This window comes from Coregonus lavaretus, assembly GCF_964263955.1.
Source record: "Coregonus lavaretus genome assembly, chromosome: 1".
NCBI lineage: Eukaryota > Metazoa > Chordata > Actinopteri > Salmoniformes > Salmonidae > Coregonus > Coregonus lavaretus.
Genome location: NC_139988.1, coordinates 65101398 through 65122556, shown reverse-complemented (window position 1 = coordinate 65122556; position 21159 = coordinate 65101398). Strand labels below are relative to the sequence as shown.

The 21159-nt window shown below is 45.4% G+C and overlaps 1 protein-coding gene across 2 annotated transcripts in view; it reads left to right on the top strand.

The window, feature by feature from the left end:
• The window catches only part of rhbdl1 (rhomboid, veinlet-like 1), a 69060-nt gene that overhangs the window by 27235 nt on the left and 20666 nt on the right, over positions 1 to 21159 (top strand). For both annotated transcript variants that reach the window (XM_084176434.1, XM_084176435.1), the window contains exons 4-5: positions 836 to 984; positions 1277 to 1389. In XM_084176434.1, the coding sequence (XP_084032560.1) occupies positions 836 to 984; positions 1277 to 1389 (262 nt within the window). The remainder of the gene's footprint in view (positions 1 to 835; positions 985 to 1276; positions 1390 to 21159) is intronic.

Below are 21159 nucleotides of genomic sequence, written 5' to 3'. Positions count from 1 at the left end.
CACATGACTGAACTGCTCATTGTTAAGACCAGTGGTTCCCAAACACTCTTGCATTGTGACCCACCTGAAGATGTTAGTATTTACTTATGACCCTTAAAATAAGCACAACAATGTTTCTGTCATAAAACATCTTTAGCTTTGTCATATGAGGAAATGGATGTGATCCAATAATGGGCAGTCTGGGCACTGACCCACGCTTGGGTAAACAGTGGTATATTCAATGCCAGACCTCGAAGGCAACACTGTCTATTGGCTTTCATGCTCTGATTCTTGGATTCTTATCAGCAACTGATGTCGAACTGGGCAACCAAGCCAGTGGACTATTCTCTGGCCAATTTAGTGATATTAATGGAACAATTTAGTGACGGGAAAGAAAAGAAAACCAACAGACTGCTTTATCCCCGGTGGCCATGACTTGAATAGGGAATGCTATAAAACCTGCTTCTACTCAAACTCACTGTCATTCTGAAGAAAGCCAAGTACTGTAAGTGCTCTTAAATGCTTCACAATGGCAGTGAATGGTCTGTAATGACAATTTGGCTACGATAAAGACTATTTCACTTTCATTTAAATTCATGAAATTATGATTAATTGATCTATGAAAGGAGCTAATGGAATCGGACCAGCTCCGTGTGTCTTTCTGTATGTGCATCGCCTGTCGGTGAAAATGGAAGTCTTCAGCCGACGCAAGGCAAAAAAAAAAAGACAACAATCATGGCATTTATTAGCTGAATCACAATTGGCTCCCAAACAGAACTCTGTACTATATGATATGAGTGTCTGAATGAAGAGACGTGGGTGTGAACCAGCATGTGTGTGTCGTCTCTCCCATCAGATCATTGTGTTCATGTGCTATGGCATCATGCTGAATAAGTGGGTGCTGCAGACGTACCAGCCAGACTTCATGAAGAGCTCCCTGGTGTACCATCCCAGACACCGCCTCCAGGTGTGGCGCTTCTTCAGCTACATGTTCATGCACGTTGGGTAAGAAACCACCCCACCTCATTCACACACACACCAGCGCCTACACTCACACACACGCGCACACACACGCACACACACACATTCATTCACTCACTCACAGTGTGAAGCAAAAAATAATTGATACTGCATTGACAGATAATGCCATAGATAGGATTGATGGATAGATGGTGATAGATGGCCTCTGTAGATACCTTTGATGAAGTGTCTAGACCAAAGGAGCTGATTAAAACACTATGCATTATTCATTTGTCATTGAGACCAGTGTCGTCCTCCTGTTCACTGTGTCTCTCAGGTTGGAACAGCTGGGGTTCAACGCTCTGCTCCAGCTGATGATCGGCGTTCCCTTGGAGATGGTCCACGGCATCCTACGCATCAGTCTGCTCTACATGGCTGGTGTAGTGGCAGGTGAGTGTCACTGTGTTAGCATCGTTTGTTGGTGTGATAGTATCGTGGGTTAATGTGTTAGTATCGCTGTATTTTACTGCTGATAGTACTGTATGTTGATACTTTGGTGTTTTAGTATATCATTGTGTTGGTGTGATATTGTGGTTCCTTTGTGTGTTAGTCTGTTCGACATGGCTGGTAAGTTAGCCATAAAGGGTAAGTGTGCACTTCTGTTCTCATCCAACACAGTGGTTTGTATAAGTGTTTTAGTATGTGCACTTCAAAGACCACGTACTGTTGTGGTCTGTTTGATCCTTTTGATATATGTGACCGACCGGCTCGATTCGGTCTTATGTAGCAACATTTTGAAATTGTGTTTTTTACATTGGATAAAAGTAGAGACTTAGAGCTAGTAAATGGTATATCATACTCTACAGTTGAGGAACAATGGGAAAGTAATTCTGCTTTGAAAGTTGATAAACTTGTAACCCCACTTTTGAGAAAATGGCCCTTGAATGTTTCGGTACCTACTGGAGAGCTCTTCTTTGTCTACACCTATTCAGGATCGTTCACACCTCCTTAGCCCCACCCATCTCTTAAAGGATTCACATGTGAGGCCATGTGCTAAACAGTGAGTACGGTATTTTACTAAACAACCAAAGATTTCAAGACTAAAGACTTGTTTTTACTACGTCTATCGACTTGTCTGTAGCTATACAGTTGTCGCAATGACATCATGAACATTCTAATGTCGTCCGACATCAAACTTGTCGTTGTTGTTATGAATAAGTATAAACACAAAAACTACAGGCTGAATGACATTAGCAGCCTGGTGGTCCAAAATAGCATAACTGGGTGTATTTTAACACCAACATACCCATCCGTTTACAAATGAATTTAGTATATGTCAATCTAGCAAACCAGGCAACTAAAAACAACTTTCTAAACATTTTTTTTTGTTTGTTTCTAGTGTGTTAGCTAGCTTCAGTGCGGTGAAAAAGTATTTGCCCCCTTTACAATTTTCTCTACTGTTATCAGATCTTCAACCAAAACCGAATATTAGATAAAAGGAACCTGAGTGAACAAATAACACAATAATTACATACTTATTTAATTTATTTCATAAACAAAGTTATGCAACACCCAATGCCTCTGTGTAAAAAAGTAATTGCCCCCTTACACTCAATAACTGGTTGTGCCACCTTTAGCTGCAATGACTGCAACCAAATGCTTGCTGTAGTTGTTGATCTGTCTCTCACATTGCTGTGGAATAATTTTGGCCCACTCTTACATGCAGAACTGCTTTAACTCAGCAACTTTTGTGGGTTTTCCAACATGAACTGCTCGTTTCAAGTCCTGCCACAACATCTCACTTGGGATTAAGTCTGGAATTTGACTAGGCCATTCCAAAACCTAAAATGTGTTGCTTTTTAGCCATTTTCATGTAGACTTGATTTTGTGTTTTGGATCATTGTCTTGCTGCATGACCCAGCTGCACTTCAGCTTCAGCTCACAGACGGGGATGGCCTGACATTCTCCTGTAGAATTCTCTGATACAGAGCAGAATTCATGGTTCCTTCTATTAAGGCAAGTCATCCAGATGCTGAGGCAGCAAAGCATCCCCAAACCATCACTACCACCACCATGCTTAACCGTTGGTATAAGGTTCTTAATGTGGAATGCAGTGTTTGGTTTTCGCCAGGCATAATGGGACCCAGGCCCACCCATGGCTGCGCTCCTTCCCAGTCATGTGAAATCCATAGATTAGGGCCTAATGAATTTATTTCAATTGACTGGTTGCCTTATATGAACTGTAACTCAGTAAAATTGTTGAAATTGTTGCATGTTGCGTTTATTTTTTTGTTCAGTTACATCATGGTCTCTGTGAGTCCAGGTCACCTAACTGTATACATGAACCACTTGTGTGCAGAGCAGTTCAGAGCAGGAGCTGACGCACTTGAGGGACTGTTGACAACAAACCTCCTTTCTTTCCGTCCTCCTCAATGGCAGTGTGGAGATTGAGACCTATGAATCCACTTTGATTCTCTGATGATGTGGTTTCCGTTGCCATATCCCACCCCCACTACTGCAGAAATCGTATCGACTCTGATGCGCAAAACTATTGTTTCCATATCTCTCATCTACACTCTGCATGATTTTGTTTTCTGATGTTATAAATCACTTTCTCAATGATTGCTGTCAGAAGCTGAAGCCTAATTCCAATTGAGCGATATTCATTAATTAGTTTCTCAGTTGTCTACTAAAAACATCCATTCTTTCACTACCCCTATTTTCCTCCTAGCGTATAGATGTAGGATCTTAATTTGAGCCAGCTTGGTACAGCAGCAAAATAATCCTGCATCAACAGGAAATATGAATTATTATGTGGGTTATGATTAATGGATATTTTTGATGGGGTTGATGTATTTTTCGTAAGGGAAAATCAAGTCTGAAATTTCAAAGTGGAAATTACAAACTTCAGAAGCCTTTTTAAACCTAAAATACACTGCAAGTTTTACATTTCCTGCATTGCAGTGAAGTTCTCCTGCAACAGTGTGATCAAATTAAGATCCTACATCTGTAAGCAGGTGTAAATGTCATTCAACTCCTTGTACTCCCTGAAATTTACGCACCAGTGACTCGGTTAATAAAAAAGTGGTCAGATGACGAAGATGCTAAGCTACAGGACTGTTTTGCTAGCACAGACTGGAACATGTTCCGGGATTCTTCAGATAGCATTGAGGAGTACACCACATCAGTCACTGGCTTCATCAATAAGTGCATCGATGATGTCGTCCCCACAGTGACCGAACGTACATACCCCAACCAGAAGCCATGGATTACAGGAAACATCCGCACTGAGCTAAAGGGTAGAGCTGCCGTTTTCAAGGAGCGGGACTCTAACCCGGACGCTTATAAGAAATCCCGCTATGCCCTCCGACGAACCATCAAACAGGCAAAGAGTCAATACAGGACTAAGATTGAATCGTACTACACCGGCTCTGATGCTCGTTGGATGTGGCAGGGCTTGAAAACTATTACAGACTACAAAGGGAAGCACAGCCGCGAGCTGCCCAGTGACACAAGACTTCCAGACGAGCTAAACCACTTCTATGCTCGCTTCGAGGCAAGCAACACTGAAGCATGCATGAGAGCACCAGCTGTTCCGGATGACTATGTGATCACGCTCTCCGTAGCCGATGTAAGTAAGACTTTTAAGCAGGTCAACATTCACAAGGCCGCAGGGCCAGACGGATTACCAGGACGTGTACTCCGAGCATGTGCTGACCAACTGGCAAGTGTCTTCACTGACATTTTCAACATGTCCCTGACTGAGTCTGTAATACCAACATGTTTCAAGCAGACCACCATAGTCCCCGTGCCCAAGGACACTAAGATAACCTGCCTAAATGACTACCGACCCGTAGCACTGACGTCTGTAGCCATGAAGTGCTTTGAAAGGCTGGTCATGGCTCACATCAACACCATTATCCCACAAACCCTAGACCCACTCCAATTTGCATACCGCCCCAACAGATCCACAGATGATGCAATCTCTATTGCACTCCACACTGCCCTTTCCCACCTGGACAAGAGGAACACCTACATTGACTACATCTCAGCGTTCAACACCATAGTGCCCTCAAAGCTCATCACTAAGTTAAGGATCCTGGGACTAAACACCTCCCTCTGCAACTGGATCCTGGACTTCCTGACGGGCCGCCCCCAGGTGGTAAGGGTAGGTAACAACACATCTGCCACGCTGATCCTCAACACAGGGGCCCCTCAGAGGTGCGTGCTCAGTCCCCTCCTGTACTCCCTGTTCACCCATGACTGCATGGCCAGGCACGACTCCAACACCATCATTAAGTTTGCCGAAGACACAACAGTGTTAGGCCTGATCACCGACAACAATGAGACAGCCTATAGGGAGGAGGTCAGAGACCTGGCAGTGTGGTGCAAGGATAACAACCTCTCCCTCAACGTGACCAAGACAAAGGAGATGATTGTGGACTACAGGAAAAAAAAGAGGACTGGGCACGCCCCCATTCTCATCGACGGGGCTGTAGTGGAACAGGTTGAGAGCTTCAAGTTCCTTTGTGTCCACATCACCAACGAACTATCATGGTCCAAACACACCAAGACAGTCGTGAAGAGGGCACAACAAAGCCTATTCCCCCTCAGGAGACTGAAAAGATTTGGCATGGGTCCTCAGCTGCACCATCGAGAGCATCCTGACTGGTTGCATCACCGCCTGGTATGGCAACTGCTCGGCCTCCGACAGCAAGGCACTACAGAGGGTAGTGCGTACGGCCCAGTACATCACTGGGGCCAAGCTTCCTGCCATCCAGGACCTCTATACCAGGCGGTGTCAGAGGAAGGCCCTCAAAATTGTCAAAGACTCCAGCCACCCTAGTCATAGACTGTTCTCTCTGCTACCGCACGGCAAGCGGTACCGGAGCGCCAAGTCTAGGTCCAAAAGGCTTTTCAACAGCTTCTACCCCCAAGCCATAAGACTCCTGAACAGCTAATCATGGCTACCCGGACTATTTGCACCCCCACCCCATCTTTTTACGCTGCTGCTACTCTGTTAATTATTTATGCATAGTCACTTTAACTCTACCCACATGTACATATTACCTCAACTACCTCAACTAGCCGGTGCCCCCGCACATTGACTCTGCACCGGTACCCCCTGTATATAGCCTCCCTACTGTTATTTTATTTTACTTCTGCTCTTTTTTTCTCAACACTTTTTTTGTTGTTGTTGTTTTATTTTACTTTTTTATCAAGAAATAAATGCATTGTTGGTTAAGGGCTGTAAGGAAGCTTTTCACGGTAATGTCTACACCTGTTCTATTCGGCGCATGTGGCAAATACATTTTGATTTGATTTGACACAGTACATTCTCATGAATTATTGGAGCTTTGGTAAAAAAAAATGTATGATGACAGAATCGGAGAGAGGTGGAAAGAGAGAGAGCGAAAGCGAACGAGAGAAACTGAGTAATGTAGGCTTCCTCTATCTGGTATTGGCATAATAGCAGCCGAGATTCTGGGATTTGAGCTGCAGTCGAAACTGAAGGAGGAGGAAAAGCAGTGGAGGGCCTGTTTGAAGCAGGTGTAGCAGTGCCTGGGGAGTTTGGGGTTCATAGGCTCAGCTGGGGCTCAAACTCACAGGTTCAGGTAGGGTTGTAGGGGGCTAACGATGAGAGGTACACATACTAACAGGGGAGTTGTGAGAGAGCAAGGAATGACTTCCAGGTGAGAGGTCAATGGGGCCAAACGCCACAGCTCTAGGCACAGTGGGAGGGTAATAAAGACACAGAGCCCCGAGCCCTCCTGCCTTCAGCTAACATTTTACATGAAAATAACAGGCAGACATCAAACAGGGGAAGCAGGGGGGGGATACTGACTCTCCAACTGGAGTTTTAGTGATATACCAAGCTTTAAAGCTTTATGCTGTTGGAATAAATTTTCTGTGATATGAAATTTGAGTTAAGGTCGAGCAGCAGCTGCCGTTAACATACTGTGGGCGATCGTAAAAATCAATTTTCTACTGTGCTTTCTACGGGTTATTCCAATATGTCTATCTTTTGTGAAGTTAATGCATACCTCAGGGAGAACAACCCTGTGACTTTGAGTCTTCTTTGCGTTCAAGTCTTATTCCCAGAAATCTCCTCTCTTTGATTGTTTATGGATTATATAAAAGTTGCCCAGGGATACAGATTACTGGAACTCAGTTTATAGCCTATCTCGTGTTTATATTCATGTTCTGTGTTGCTTATCATGTGAGGATGTGTTTGTTTTTCTTGTAGAGCAGTAGACCTCACAGGATTTAGTCGTGCTCTGTGATTACATCCTCACAGACCTTCAGCAGGTAGTGTGTGTGTGTGTGTGTGTGCGCACAGGCTCCCGTGCGCGTGCATGTTACAGGGCGGTACAAGAGTTAAAGGGAGTAGTTTATACACAGTAAACATGTCCGATATATGCAGAATAGTTATTTTCAGGTTTCTCTTTTGAGTAAATATGCCATCAATTCTTCATTACATTATGTGGAGGATGATGAAGCCTTGCTAGTCCATGAAAGCTGCACTGCGTGCTGGTTTTCAGTGTTCACCAGAACATAGCCTAATTAATTAATTACTGTAATAGGTCACTGCACAAAGCCTTGTATTTGCATGTGTAAATATGCTTATACTTGCATTAGTGTGTGGCTTTTGACTGAAAAGCAGTGTACCCTGTAGGCCTATAGGGACCAGTGGAGGCTGGTGATCTAAAAAATATAGGAGGATTGGAGACTCACGGTATAGGCGCGGACTGCACGGAGACGACAAAACGTGTTTCAAAAATCGTTAAAAGGCAAATTATTTTATAACCTAAAACATTTAACAAAGACATTTATAGTAAAAATATGACGGGGAATGGGAACGAGAGGGCTACTTACACTGTTGGGAAGGGATCACAGCAGTGATTGAATGAGGGTATGAGGCATGAGTTGAGCTGTTCAGAGGCTTGATTTCAGTGCAGGACAGGCTCATCATGGATGGATGGTGTTGGAGAAGAACGCAACACTTCCACTGAGGGCAGGACAGGATTTGACTTGGAAGACAAAAAACAATAACACAACACGGTTAGACAAAAAAGCTAAGAATTAGTTAGTCCAAGCAAAGATTAAAAACACTTTGACGTGTATGTGTAATAATGTGATTGTGTTAGTGTATGTGATTGACTCTACATACAGTAATGAGAGAACATTGTCAGGGTCTCTTACAGTGCTTGGAGAGGAAACATTCATTGCGCCAGTGGATGAGACAGCACAATGAGACGTGGCTTCAGGTCATATCTGGAGAGAGTTGACACTGGTAGTGGAGTGGAGTGTTCATCCCCGCTTAATCAGGGAACAGGAGGGGACTTAGCTGTAAATACAAATAGCAGATACATTCCATTAGAGCAGCACCATCATAGGTTTGGGCAACACGTTTCTCCATGAAGTTAAACTCAGACATCTCAGACTTCACAAAGTCAAACAGACTGCGCATCAAAGTAGCCCAAGAAATGTTCCTGAATAAAGCCCTGATCATCCACATAACTGACAATAACTAAGAACTGCGAGCGACAGCTGATGTCTGTGATTTCATCCATTTGCCATGCGATAAAATGCGCTGCGTCAACCTCTCTTTTAATCTCACTTTTAATGGATGATGCGATGGAAGCTATCAAATCATTCTGAATTGATTTAGATTGTAATGTGAGTTTAATAGGAACAAACATAGAGTGAATACAAAACAGGAGTAGAGTCTAAACATGAAAACAGGAAACAATACTACCTAATAGGTGATACAACGAAGTGCTAGATAAAGGGGAAGTAATCAGGGAGTGATGGAGTCCAGGGGTGCGTCATGATGGGGCGCAGGTGTGCGTAATGATGGTTGCCAGGACCGGTGGTTAGTAGACAGAGCAGCCGCAGGACGACGCCGGCCAGTGGGACGGCCCCGAGGGCGAGGAGTGGGCCAGTCCGGTCTGCGAAGGTGAAAAATCTCGGATGAGTTTGGGATCTACAATGTTGTCCACCGGAACCCAACACCACTCCTCTGGACCGTACCCCTCCCAGTCCACCAGGTACTGGAGCCGACCCCCATGACGTCGGGAGTCCGGGAGGGATCTGACAGCATAGGCGGGGCTTCCCTCGATGTCCAGGGGAGGTGAAGGGGTGTCATGGGGGACCAGGAACCACCGGCCTGAGGAGGGAAACATGAAAAGTGGGTGAGATCTGGTAGTTAGTGGGAAGCTGTAATCGGTATGTTACCTCATTGACCCTCCGGATGACTTTGAATGGCCCCACAAACTGGGGGCTCAGCTTCCGGCGGAGCGGGAGGTTCCTGGTGGAGAGCCAAATGTGATTACCAGGATGGAACACAGGAGCCTCACTGCGGTGGCGATCCGCCTGCTCCTTCTGGCTTTCCATACTCGCAACGTGAATTGATATCCTCCGGAAGGCCATAGTGACGGAAGACCTGCTGGAACAATGCCTCAGAGACCTGGAGAGCAGTAGGGACACCAGAGACAGGGATAAAACGGCAGGATTTGTAGAATCTGTCCACAACAACCATAACAGTGGTGAAACCATCAGACAGGGGAAGATCAGTCACAAAACCTATAGACAGATGGGACCAAGGCCGCTGAGGCATGGGGAGGGGAAGGAGTTTCCCTGCTGGGGCGTGCCCCGAAGACTTGGTTTGAGCACATACGGAAAAGGAGTTGACATAGCGGGCGACGTCCTGCGCCAGGGTGGGCCACCAGTACTTATCGGAGATGGATTGAGTGGTGCGGGTGATACCTGGGTGTCCAGTGGCAAGGGATGTGTGTGCCCAGGTCAATAGCCAATCCCTTACCTCCGTGGGAATGTAGGTGCGCTCCGGAGGACAGGTAGCAGGCGCGGGTTCCCTCTCCAGATCCTGGCGTATGTCCACGTCTATGTCCCAAAGCATGGGGGCAACGAGTCGGGAGGGCGGTATGATGGGCGCACTCAGGACCGGAACCTCTCCTGAATCGTGGAGATGGGACACGGCATCGGCTTTGATGTTCTTTGAACCTGGGCGGTATGACAGGGTGAAGTTGAATCTTGTAAAGAAAAGGGCCCACCTTGCTTGGCGCCGGTTCAACCGCCTCGCTGTCCGTATGTACTCCAGGTTCCGATGGTCGGTGAGGATGAGAAAAGGGTCCCTGGCGCCCTCCAGCCAGTGTCTCCACTCCTCTAATGCCAACTTCACCGCCAGGAGCTCCCGATCACCGACATCCTAGTTCCTTTCTGCAGGAGACAGTTTTTTAGAGTACAGTCGTGGTCAAAAGTTTTGAGAATGACACAAGTATTAGTCTTCACTAAGTTTGCTGCTTCAGTGTTTTTAGATATTTTTGTCAGATGTTACTATGGTATACTGAAGTATAATTACAAGCATTCCATAAGTGTTAAAGGCTTTTATTGACAATTACATAAATTGTATGCAAAGAGTCAATATTTGCAGTGTTGACCCTTCTTTTTCAAGACCTCTGCAATCCGCCCTGGCATGCTGTCAATTAACTTCTGGGCCACATCCTGACTGATGGCAGCCCATTCTTGCATAATCAATCCTTTAAGCTTGTCAGAATTTGTGGGTTTTTGTTTGTCCACCCACCTCTTGAGGATTGACCACAAATTCTCAATGGGATTAAGGTCTGGGGAGTTTCCTGGCCATGGACCCAAAATGTCAATGTTTTGTTCCCCGAGCCACTTAGTTATCACTTTTGCCTTATGGCAAGGTGCTCCATCATGCTGGAAAAGGCATTGTTCGTCACCAAACTGTTCTTGGATGGTTGGGAGAAGTTGCTCTTGGAGGATGTGTTGGTACCATTCTTTATTCATGGCTGTGTTCTTAGGCAAAATTGTGAGTGAGCCCACTCCCTTGGCTGAGAAGCAACCCCACACATGAATGGTCTCAGGATGCTTTACTGTTGGCATGACACAGGACTGATGGTAGCGCTCACCTTGTCTTCTCCGGACAAGCTTTATTCCGGATGCCCCAAACAATCGGAAAGGGGATTCATCAGAAAAAATGACTTTACCCCAGTCCTTAGCAGTCCAATCCCTGTACCTTTTGCAGAATATCAGTCTGTCCCTGATGTTTTTCCTGGAGAGAAGTGGCTTCCTCGCTGCCCTTCTTGACACCAGGCCATCCTCCAAAAGTCTTTGCCACACTGTGCGTGCAGATGCACTCACACCTGCCTGCTACCATTCCTGAGCAAGCTCTGCACTGGTGGTGCCCCGATCCCGCAGCTGAATCAACTTTAGAAGATAGTCCTGGCGCTTTCTGGACTTTCTTGGGCGCCCAGAAGCCTTCTTCACAACAGTTGAACCTCTCTCCTTGAAGTTCTTGATGATACGATAAATGGTTGATTTAGGTGCAATCTTACTAGCAGCAATATCCTTGCCTGTGAAGCCCTTTTTGTGCAAAGCAATGATGACGGCACGTGTTTCCTTGCAGTTAACCATGGTTAACAGAGGAAGAACAATGCACCACCCTCCTTTTCAAGCACCACCCTCCTTTTAAAGCTTCCAGTCTGTTATTCTAACTCAATCAGTATGACAGAGTGATCTCCAGCCTTGTCCTCGTCAACACTCTCACCTGTGTTAATGAGAGAATCACTGACATGATGTCAGCTGGTCCTTTTGTGGCAGGGCTGAAATGCAGTGTAAATGTTTTTTGGGGATTAAGTTCATTTTCATGGCAAAGAGGGACTTTGATCACTCTTCATAACATTCTGGAGTATATGCAAATTGCCATCATAAAAACTGAGGCAGCAGACTTTGTGAAAATTGATATTTGTGTCATTCTCAAAACTTTTGACCACGACTGTAGTATGCACATGGATAAATATTTTGTGGATTACCTTGACGTTGTGACAGGACGGCCCCCACACTCACTTCTGAGGCGTCCACCTCCACCACGAAGGTCTGCATATGATCTGGGTGTTTCAGCAACGGGGTGGAGGTGAAACGCCCCTTCAGCAGGCGGAAGGCCTCATCGGATGCAGGATTCCACACCAATTTACGGGGACCACCTTTAAGGAGAGAGGTGAGAGGAGAGGCGATGGAACTGAAGTTCCTAATGAGGCAGGAGTAGAAGTTGGCAAACCCCAAAAACCGTTGTAGTCCCTTTATGGTGGTTGGTTATCCAGTGCTTGAACCGGAGACGGAGAGGAGATCGGGTATGATGTTATGTTCAGGGATGAGGCATGGGCCTGGTCAATAAAATTCTCTGTGGCACCGGAGTCCACTAGAGCTGTAGAAACCGGGCTCCTGAGTGGCGCAGTGGTCTAAGGCACTGCATCGCAGTGCTAACTGTGCCACTAGAGATCCTGGTTCGAATCCAGGCTCTGTCGCAGCCGGCCGCGACCGGGAGACTCAAGGGCGGCGCACAATTGGCCCAGCGTTGTCCAGGGTAGGGGAGGGAATGGCCGGCAGGGATGTAGCTCAGTTGATAGAGCATGGCGTTTGCAACGCCAGGGTTGTGGGTTCGATTCCCACAGGGGGCCAGTATAAAAAAAAAAATGTATTCACTAACTGTAAGTCGCTCTGGATAAGAGCGTCTGCTAAATGACTAAAATGTAATGTAAAATGAAACAACACAGGAGTGACAGCCAGATAGTGAAATCGGTACTAAAAAGGGTTTGGTGGAGAGTGTTGATGATGGAATACTCACACCTACCCCAGGAGACGGATGATCACGGGACCGTCCCTCTGCTCTAGTGGCTCCCGGGATGGGACGTAGCCCCAGCTGTCTCCGCCGGTGTCGCTCAGCCGCGGGGAGGCGTGCGGCCCCTATCTCCATGGGTTCAGACTCTGACTCAGATCAGTCAACGAAGGAGGGAGAGAGGCGATGGGAGTGCCGACGCTCCGGAAGGAGGTTATCCAGATGGATGGCGATGAGTACGTCCAATGAGAGGGTGTCGTCTCGGCATGCCAAACTGAGCAATCGGGGGAGAAGGGCCTTGGTCAGGAAGGTGACCAAGAACCCGATGGTCACTCTGACAGTGCTCTAGAGTTCCTCTGTGGAGATGGGAGAACCTTCCAGAAGGACAACCATCTCTGCAGCACTCCACCAATCAGGCCTTTATGGTAGAGTGGCCAGACGGAAGCCACTCCTCAGTAAAAGGCACATGATAGCCTGCTTGGAGTTTGCCAAAAGGCACCTAAAGGACTCTCAGACCACGAGAAAAAAGATTATCTGGTCTGATGAAACCAAGATTGAACTCTTTGGCCTAAATGCCAAGCTTCATGTCTGGAGGAAACCAGGCACCGCTCATCACCTGGCCAATACCATCCCTACGGTGAAGCATGGTGGTGTCAGCATCATGCTATGGGGATGTTTTTCAGCGGCAGGGACTGGGAGACTAGTCAGGATCGAGGGAAAAATGAACGGAGCAAAGTACAGAGAGATCCTTGATGAAAACCTGCTCCAGAGCGTTCAGGACCTCAGACTGGGGCGAAGGTTGACCTTACAACAGGACAACGACCCTAAGCACACAGCCAAGACAATGCAGGAGTGGCTTCGGGACAAGTCTCTGAATGTCCTTGAGTGGCCCAGCCAGAGCCCAGACTAGAACCCGATCTAACATTTCTGGAGAGACCTGAAAATAGCTGTGCAGCGACGCTACCCATCCAACCTGACAGAGCTTGAGAGGATCTGCAGAGAAGAATGGGAGAAACTCCCCAAATACAGGTGTGCCAAGCTTGTAGCGTCATACCCAAGAAGACCCAAGGCTGTAATCGCTGCCAAAGGTGCTTCAACAAAGTACTGAGTAAAGGGTCTGAATACTTATGAAAATTTGCAAAAATGCCTAAAAACCTTTTTTTGGCTTTGTCATTATTGGATAGTGTGTAGATTGATGAGGGAAAAAAAACAATTTTAATAAATTTTAGAATAAGGCTGTAACGTAAGAAAATGTGGAGAAAGTGAAGGGGTCTGAATACTTTCCGAATGCACTTTACATACATACAGTTGAAGTCTGAAGTTTACATACATTTAGGTTGGAGTCATTAAAACTCGTTTTTCAAGCACTCTACACATTTCTTGTTAACAAACTATAGTTTAGCAAGTCGGTTAGGACATCTACTTTGTGCATGACACAAGTAATTTTTCCAACAGTTGTTTACAGACAGATTATTTCACTTATAATTCACTGTATCACAATTCCAGTGGGTCAGAAGTTTACATACACTAAGTTGTGCCTTTAAACAGCTTGGAAAATTCCATAAAATGATGTCATGGCTTTAGAAGCTTCTGATAGGCTAATTGACATCATTTGAGTCGGTTGGAGGTGTACCTGTGGATGTATTTCAAGGCCTACCTTCAAACTCTGTGCCTCTTTGCTTGACATCATGGGAAAATCAAAAGAAATCAGCCAAGACCTCATAAAAAACATTGTGGACCTCCACAAGTCTGGTTCATCCTTGGGAGCAATTTCCAAATGCCTGAAGGTACCACGTTCATCTGTACAAACAATAGTACGCAAGTATAAACACCATGTGGCCACGCAGCCATCATACCGCTCAGGAAGGAGACGTGTTCTGTCTCCTAGAGATTAACGTACTTTGGTGCGAAAAGTGCAAATCAATCCCAGAACAACAGCAAAGGACCTTGTGAAGATGCTGGAGGAAACAAGTACAAAAGTATCTATATCCACAGTAAAACGAGTCCTATATCGACATAACCTGAAAGGCTGCTCAGCAAGGAAGAAGCCACTGCTCCAAAACCGCCATAAAAAAGACAGACTATGGTTTGCATCTGCACATGGTGACAAAGATCGTACTTTTGGGAGAAATGTCCTCTGGTCTGATGAAACAAAAATAGAACTGTTTGGCCATAATGACCATCGTTATGTTTGGAGGAAAAAGGGGTTTGCTTGCAAGCCGAAGAACACTATCCCAACCGTGAAGCACGGGGGTGGCAGCATCATGCTGTGGGGGTGCTTTGCTGCAAGAGGGACTGGTGCATTTCACAAAATAGATGGCATCATGAGGAAGGAAAATTATGTGGATATATTGAAGCAACATCTCAAGACATCAGTCAGGAAGTTAAAGCTTGGTTGCAAATGGGGCTTCCAAATGGACAATGACCCCAAGCATACTTCCAAAGTTGTGGCAAAATGGCTTAAGGACAACAAAGTCAAGGTATTGGAGTGGCCATCACAAAGCCCTGACCTAAATCCTATAGAAAATGTGTGGGCAGAACTGAAAAAGCGTGTGCGAGCAAGGAGGCCTACAAACCTGACTCAGTTACACCAGCTCTGTCAGGAGGAATGGGCCAAAATTCACCCAACTTATTGTGGTAAGCTTGTGGAAGGCTACCCAAAACGTTTGACCCAAGTTAAACAATTTAAAGGCAATGCTACCAAATACTAATTGAGTGTATGCAAACTTCTGACCCACTGGGAATGTGATAAAATAAATAAAAGCTGAAATAAATCATTCTCTCTACTGTTATTCTGACATTTCACATTCTTAAAATAAAGTGGTGATCCTAACTGACCTAAGAGAGGGAATTGTTACTATAATTAAATGTCAGGAATTGTGAAAAACTGAGTTTAAATGTATTTGGCTAAGGTGTATGTAAACTTCTGACTTCAACTGTACACACATACACTATATATGCAAAAGTATGTGGACACCCCTTCAAATTAGTGGATTCGGCTATTTCAGCCATACCCATTGCTGACAGGTGTATAACATATCCATAGACAAACATTGGCAGTAGAATGGCCTTACTGAAGAGCTCAGTGACCTTCAACGTGGCACCGTCATTGGATGCCACCTTTCCAACAAGTCAGTTTGTCAGATTTCTGCCCTGCTAGAGCTGCCCCGGTCAACTGTAAGCGCTGTTATTGTGAAGTTGAAACATCTAGGAGCAACAACAGCTCAGCCGTGAAGTGGTAGGCCACACAAGCTCACAGAACGGGACCGCCATGTGCTGAAGCACGTAGTGCATAAAAATTATCTGTTGCAACACTCACTACTGAGTTCCAAACTGTCTCTGGAAGCAATGTCAGCAGAATAACTGTTTGTCGGGATCTTCATGAAATGGGTTTCCATGGCCGAGCATCCGCACACAAGCCTAAGATCACCATGCGCAATGCCAAACGTTGGCTGGTGTGGTGTAAAGCTCGCCACCATTGGACTCTGGAGCAGTGGAAACGTGTTGTCTGGAGTGATGAATCACACTTCACCATCTGGCAGTCTGTCGGACGAATCTGGGTTTGGCGGATGTGAGGAGAATGCTACCAGCCCCAATGCCAGCTGTAAAGTTTGGTGGAGGAGGAATAATGGTCTGGGGCTGTTTTTCATGGTTCGGGCTAAGCCCCTTAGTTCCAGTGAAGGGAAATCTTAATGCTACAGCATACAATTACATACTAGACGATTCTGTGCTTCCAACTTTGTGGCAACAGTTTAGGGAAGGCCCTTTCCTGTTTCAGCATGACAATGCCCCATGCACAAAGCTAGGTCCATACAGAAATGGTTTGTCGATGTGGAAGAACTTGACTGGCCTGCACAGAGCCCTGACCTCAACCCCATCGAAACACCTTTGGGATGAATTGGAACAGCGATTGCGAGCCAGGCCTAATCGCCCAACATCAGTGCCTGACCTCACTGATGCTCTTGTGGCTGAATGGAAGAAAGTCCCTGCAGCAATTTTCCAACATCTAGTGGAAAGCCTTCCCAGAAGAGTGGAGGCTGTTATAGCAGCAAAGAGGGAGACCAACTCCATATTAATGTCCATGATTTTGGAATGAGATGTGTATGTGGAAAAATCCATGCTGTAGCTCCCATATCAACATATTCATTCAAACAACGATAAGAAATATGGCTTTGCAGTGATGCTGATTCTCAATTCTAATAATGGTTTCAGTCCATCATAAAGTTCTCTCTTAATCGGTTCTATTCAGGAGCATTCTGTTGGGCATCCAGTTGTCAATGTGATAAAATTCTGAGACGGGGCTTAATCGATTTTTTTTTCTTCTCTGTTCTTCAAATTTGTAGAAATGGTTATGATATTTCTAAAACGTGCCTTATATTTTTTTGAAAAAATATTCACATTTGTTTTGCAAGGGACCCCTGTGGGTTGACAAGTCATTGTCGATTTTGTCTCATAGTTTCATCATGTCGTGGATACACATTAAATCGGTATTAAGGAGTCCACATTGTATTTCCCTAAGGGGAAATTTAAGACATTGAAATTCGATGCACCATGATATGAGATGGATTAGCTATCCTTTGTATTTGATATATTTTTTTATTGGAATACAATGTTAGAATGGTTGGTCCTCTTTATTCTCTTCCCAGGAAGTTGATTTGTATGAGTGTTGTTGTGGATACCTGGTATGGCTGTCGTGGAACAGAGGATTCCAATCAGACGAACAGTTATTTTCCCTTTTCTGAGGCCCAATGTGGGAAAACTTTAAGCCAGCCTTTAGGGAGAGGGAAAGGGAGAACGAGAGCAAAGTAGAAGAGTAGAGGGGAGGGGAGAAGGTTAGAGGAGGAGAGAAGGTTAGAGGAGGAGAGAAGGTTAGAGGAGGAGAGAAGGTTAGAGGAGGAGAGAAGGTTAGAGGAGGAGAGAAGGTTAGAGGAGGAGAGAAGGTTAGAGGAGGAGAGAAGGTTAGAGGAGGAGAGAAGGTTAGAGGAGGAGAGAAGGTTAGAGGGGAGGGGAGAAGGTTAGAGGGGAGGGGAGAAGGTTAGAGGAGGAGAGAAAGTTAGAGGAGGAGAGAAGGTTAGAGGAGGAGAGAAGGTTAGAGGAGGAGAGAAGGTTAGAGGAGGAGAGAAGGTTAGAGGAGGAGAGAAGGTTAGAGGGGAGGGGAGAAGGTTAGAGGGGAGGGGAGAAGGTTAGAGGGGAGGGGAGAAGGTTAGAGGAGAGAAGAGGGTGCAGAGAACACAAGGCTAGATATATCACCTCGGGGTTGCCAGGGAGTGGTTACTCAAGGCGTGACTCGGACACCCTGGCACTGACTCAGGCTTTGACTCCAGGTGGAAGGATATTTAATATTTCACTGTGGTCTGATTTCAGAGAGAGAGAGAGAGAGAATACACTCTTTTGGCTTATGTAGTTGTCAATATGGCTTTGCTTTTGCTAGTTTAGTCCCTTGCTTCATTGTACTTTTGGTTCTGTGAATGCATGAATGGTGTTGTACACTACACAGTACATTAGTCGAATAGCCTGTACTGAGCTCTGTTTAACCTGTATTGTGTATAGACCCTGGTGTTACATTAAGCCCCTGGCCTTGTGTGCAGTTCTGTGGCTGTAAGCCACTCGATGTAGTCTCCCGGCGGCAGGATAGTGTGAGTCTGCATTGAGGAGGCAGGCAGGGTGACCTTGGCGCGGTGCAGCGGTTGGCTGGCTCATTGGCTGCCGGTGTGATTATGGTAATCCCCCAGCCCTCCTCCATGGGGCCCTTCTCACCGTCAACCCCACCACACGATGTGGCACCATCCAGGCTCACTTCCTCTCCCAGTCTTCCCCCTGCGGCCTCATTGGTAATAACGGATGGCTTTAGTGTAGTGCAAGTTGTTCAACCTCATCCGAGGATCCTGGTAGCGTGGGGGAGTTGCCCATCTCATGCTCTGTTGTAATGCAGCAAGACCCTCCTTGGTGATGCACGGCGGCCATTTTGTGCCAGAATTATTTTTGAAGTGTTGTGGTTGTCCCATAGAATTACTATATATTCTATTTTCATAGGTTGTCCTGTCTACTCCAGTTACATTATGTTTGCTTCCATTGGACAGTGAACAGTGGCTATATAACCTTGATCAAAGCACAGGACTGTACTTCATGGATGGTTTTCTTGGCAATGTTTTTTTTTTAATTGAATCATTTTCTCCCAAGGTCATCTGTTGTGACTGAGGATGATATTGGTTGTGACCAGAATCTACACTAATAGAAAAAAATGAGCTATCTAGAACCTAAAAGGGTTATTCGGCTGTCCCCATAGGAGAAGCCTTTGAAGAACCCATTTTGGTTCCAGGTAGAACCCCTTTGGGTTCCATGTAGAACCCTTCTCCCATGGGGACAACCGAAGAACACTTTTGGAACCCTTTTTTCTAAGAGTGTATTCAGACACATACCAGTAACCACTCATACTTATCAGCACAGGCATTCACACACACAGAGAGACACAAAGAGTACAAACACACACCATAGTATACACCGCACTTACACTCTCATTTGTGCATGCCACCCCCCCCCCCCCCCCCCCTCTCTCTCTCTCACAAACACGCAAACACACTGGCACACCACACCCAGAGGTGAGATGTGATTACATCTGGCCTCTGACGCCTGGTGCTGTGTTGAATGGTCTCTTCTCTCAACAGCTCTGAGGATGTGACTGCTGGAGACTATTGATTTTTCTCGATGCCCCCTGTGCTCCCGGGAAACATAAATATTATCAGATTTTTCCCTGCATGGCAGATTTGGACAGAGCAGAACGCTGCCTGTGATAGAATAAACCGAATCAATCTCCGAGGAGACCAAGGGCAAGGTGTCTTTGAACCGAGTGTTTTAGCACAGTGAACATTTTATGAATTTTATATCTCTCTGTTGGATGATTTGAAGCGCTGCTCTCGCAGGGCACTCATGTTGTAATTGCTGTTTTTGTTTTGATAGAGTAGTGTTTAAGGAACCCTCTGATTATGTGGAACTCAGTGTTTAGACTGGGCTGTTGTGTTGTTGTGTATTGACCTTACATGTTGTCTCTGTCTGGTTAATATGACTACACATGCCCTCACTCACACACACACTCAAACATAGGCTCAAACCCACACACAAAAACACTCCCACTCACACACATCCACGCCTCACATCCACTCCATGACTACTGCTACTGGACTCCTATTTATTATTACTGCAGAATGACTATTTATTATTACTGCAGAATGACTATTTATTATTACTGCAGAATGACTATTTATTATTACTGCAGAATGACTATTTATTATTACTGCACAATAACTATTTATTATTGCACAATCTATTTCAGAACTCCCCGGCATGTGTAAATATCCTACTTTCGTCTGAGTGCCTTCTTGTATTATATTTGAGCTACATTTTTATCCTATTTTTATTAATTGAGTTTTTATTGTTATTATTCTTTATTCACTTACTTGCTTTCCTATTGTTGTTGCATTGTCGAGTGGTGAACCTGCAAGTAAGCATTTTGTTGCACTGTGTACTCCATGTATATCATATGTATATGACAGATAAACAAACTTGAACTTGATATAGGGACTCTGGTGGTTTGTTGTGACTGGATGTCCAGGTGTAAGTGTTTGCCTTTGATCTCTACAGGAATTATTGTTTTGAAGGGACTCATTCCCTTGGTGACCTGGTATGTGTGAACTGGGGATGATGAGTAAAAGGCATCAGTCTCCTCTTCTCATTAAGGTCATTCTAAGATGTTCATCTCTTCCTCTGACTCTACACCAAGCCAGAGAGATGGATGATGGTGGCAGAATGGATGGGGACTGATTGTAGGTCGTTCTGCTCCCGTTGGAGAAAAGCCACAGAGAGGAGGATGAGGATATTTCCATTATCTTTCCATGCCCACCAAGGACCAGAGAGGGGCTGGCAGGGAGAGGGAGCGTTTATCTCTATCCCAGGTGTACCTCCATATTTTAAACAAACTTTCCCAGACTGACAGGACCATTATAGTTGAAATGGGACTTGAAAATGGACTCCCATCCAAGTAAATTACCTTTGGCTTTATGACCATATCAAATAGAGTAGACAAAAGCCCATGTGAAGGATGGCTAGCCTCCAGTTATGTCACCCCATCCACCCTCCTCTCACCCCCCTCCTGTCCGCCACTCATTATCAAGACCAGGCTGTAGAGTTCCTGGATGCCCTCATCTTGTTGCGTGTGGCTCTTGTTGTGTAATGACTGCAGATACCACTCCATCACACATCTATTTGACAAAGGAACAAAATCACACATCTTTACAGGTCTGTGCTGTATAAGGTTTAAGGCTAAGGTTAGGTTTAGGATAAGATATTTGTTTCCTTGCAAAGGTGTTCCATATGTGCTTATCCCAGTGTAACAGAACAATGTGTTGACCTTCTCACCTAAACTCAGTTGCAGTCCTGTCATGTGCACCACTTGTGAGCATTCATTCCCCATTGCAGTAAACTTGTGTTGATTTTAGATTGTCAAGGTTGCTGATTATGATGTGGCTGCCTCCTCTCTCAACCTTGTTCTCTGCAGAAATGCAAAC